The sequence below is a fragment of the Palaemon carinicauda genome, chromosome 11 (assembly GCF_036898095.1).
Source record: "Palaemon carinicauda isolate YSFRI2023 chromosome 11, ASM3689809v2, whole genome shotgun sequence".
Taxonomy (NCBI): domain Eukaryota; kingdom Metazoa; phylum Arthropoda; class Malacostraca; order Decapoda; family Palaemonidae; genus Palaemon; species Palaemon carinicauda.
Window position 1 is genome coordinate 123,179,504 of NC_090735.1, and position 2,500 is coordinate 123,182,003.

At 36.8% G+C, this 2,500-nt stretch overlaps 1 protein-coding gene across 1 annotated transcript in view; it reads right to left on the minus strand.

The window, feature by feature from the left end:
* LOC137649768 (tektin-2-like) overlaps positions 1-2,500 on the minus strand; it is a 10,852-nt gene that overhangs the window by 2,378 nt on the left and 5,974 nt on the right. Inside the window, 2 exon segments of the mRNA XM_068382716.1 lie at positions 1-38; positions 1,607-1,750. The exon segment at positions 1-38 is cut by the window's left edge and continues 153 nt beyond it. Coding sequence (XP_068238817.1) covers positions 1-38; positions 1,607-1,750 — 182 coding nt within the window.

Here is a 2,500-nt window from a genome sequence, read left to right on the forward strand (position 1 = left end):
AGGGAAGAGGCCCTCAACTGCTCTTCGAGGTCTGAAATCTAAGAAGAAGAAGAATGGTTTTCTGAGGTCATCTTCATCTCGTCCCATTTGACGTCTGAAGAAATTATTATTATTATTATTATTATTATTATTACTTGCTAAGCTACAGCCCTAGTTGGGAAAGCAAGATGCTATAAGCCCAGGGGCCCCAACAGGGAAAATAGCCCAGTGAGGATAGGAAATAAGGAAAAATAAATTTTCTAAGAAGAGTAACATTATTAAAAATATTTTCTATATAAACTATAAAAAACTTTAACAAAGCAAGGGAAAGAGAAATAAGATAGAATAGTGAGCTCGAGTGTACCCTCAAGCAAGAGAACTCTAACCCAAGATAGTGGAAGACCATGGTACAGAGGCTATGGCACTACCCAAGACTAGAGAACAATGGATTGATTTGGAGTGTCCTTCTGGAAGAGCTGCTTACTATAGCTAAAGAGTCTCTTCTATCCTTACTAAGAGGAAAGTAGCCACTGAGCAAATACAGTGCAATAGTTAACCCCTTGAGAGAAAAAGAATTGTTTGGTAATCTCAGTGTTGACAGGTGTGTGAGGACAGAGGAGAATATGTAAAAATTAGGCTAGACTATTCAGTACATGTGTAGGCAAAGGAAAAATGAACCACAACCAGAGAGAGGATCCAATGTAGTACTGTCTGGCCAGTCAAAGGACCCTAGTACTCTCTAGCGGTAGTATCTCAACGGGTGGCTGGTGCCCTGACCAACCTACTATCTACAAATATTCTGAGATACAAACTAATCCAATTGAAAATAAAGATAAGAAAATACTGAAAATACCGAAATAAAACAATATTATATCATTCAATACAGTATAAGGAAGATAACATTTGTAATAAACTATCTATTTCATATGAAACCCAGCTTTGTATTGATTTTTGTAGCTGGAAATCATAGATAGATAGATAGATAGATAGATAGATTTTAATTGACCACAAATATTACATAAAAAAAAAAAAAGAGGTTGGGCTTAACCTAGTCCAAAAGGTAACTGAATTCGATTTACAAAATGGGGTTCGAGGTCCGGTCAAACTCGTTAGCTGTTTCGGTCGCTGCAACCTCACCATCCTTGTAAGCTACGAATAGGGAATTTGAGGGAGCCTATAGGTCTATCTGCTGAGTCATCCGCAGCTATTGCCTGGCCCTCCTTGGTCCTAGAGTGGAGAGGGGGCTTGGGCGCTGATCATATGTATATATGATCAGTCTCTAGGGCATTGCCCCTCGCCTCTGCCCTTCGAGAGCGGTTCCTGGTGATTGCCAGACTGGGGTTCGAGTCCCACTCAAACTCGCTAGTTCTTTTGGTCGCTGCAACCTCACCATCCTTGTGAGCTAAGAATAGGGAGTTTGGGGGGAACCTATAGGTCTATCTGCTGAGTCATCAGCAGCCATTGCCTGGCCCTCCTTGGTCCTAGGGTGGAGAGGAGGCTTGGGCGCTGATCATACGTATATATGATCAGTCTCTAAGGCATTGCCCCTCGCCTCTGCCCTTCATGAGCGGCCTTTAAACCTTTCAAATATCTTAGTCTTTAAGAATAAGGAAAAAACCAACCGTACCTCTTTCTCCTGGGCGCGGATCTCCTCCAGAAGGCAATCCTTCTGCCACTGCAGTTCATCTCGAGCCCGAATCTCCTGATGTAGGCGCCGACGGACAGCGTAGTCGGTCGCTGTCTGCTGCGTCAGGTCGTTTCTCTGGCAAGTCTGTAGAAGAAAAAAAGAAAAGTCTGAGAGAATAGTCTGTTAGGAGGTGTTTTAATGATTTAGTTGCTGGAATATGATCTGATATAATTGTTTGTATTTAGGTTTTTTTTTTTTTTTTTTTTGAATCGATAAAGAGAAGCAAAATAAATTAGTTCACAAGTACTTGAACAAATTATCTTTAAAACCTCATCTTTTTGAAACTATACCGAAAAAAAAATTCAGTTCACAATAAAAAACCTAAACAAATTATCTTAAAAACCTCATCTTTTTTAAACTATACCGAAAAGGCAAAAAAAAAAAAAAAAAAAAAATCCGTTCACAATAAAAAACCTAAACAAATTATCTTTAATACTTCATCTTTTCGAAACTATGTCAAAAGAAAGAAAAATTAACAAATTATCTTTAAGGCCTTATCAAGCATTCTTTTTGAAACTATCGAAAAGACCAATAAAAAAAAAAATCAGTTCACAAACAAACCTAAACAAATTATCTTTAAAACCTCATCTTTTTGAAACTGTCGAAGAGGCAAAAAAAAAAAAAATTAGTTGAAAAAAATAACAAATTATCTTTAAAAACCTCATCTTTTTGAAACCGACGAAGAGGCAAAAAAAAAAAAGTTAAAAAAAATAAATTCTTTAAAACTTTAACAAGAATTATTTTTGAAACTATAAAAAAGACAAAAAAAATCAGTTTACAAAACAGATAAAAAAAAGAAATTGAAAGAATTATTTTTGAAACTATAAAAAAGAC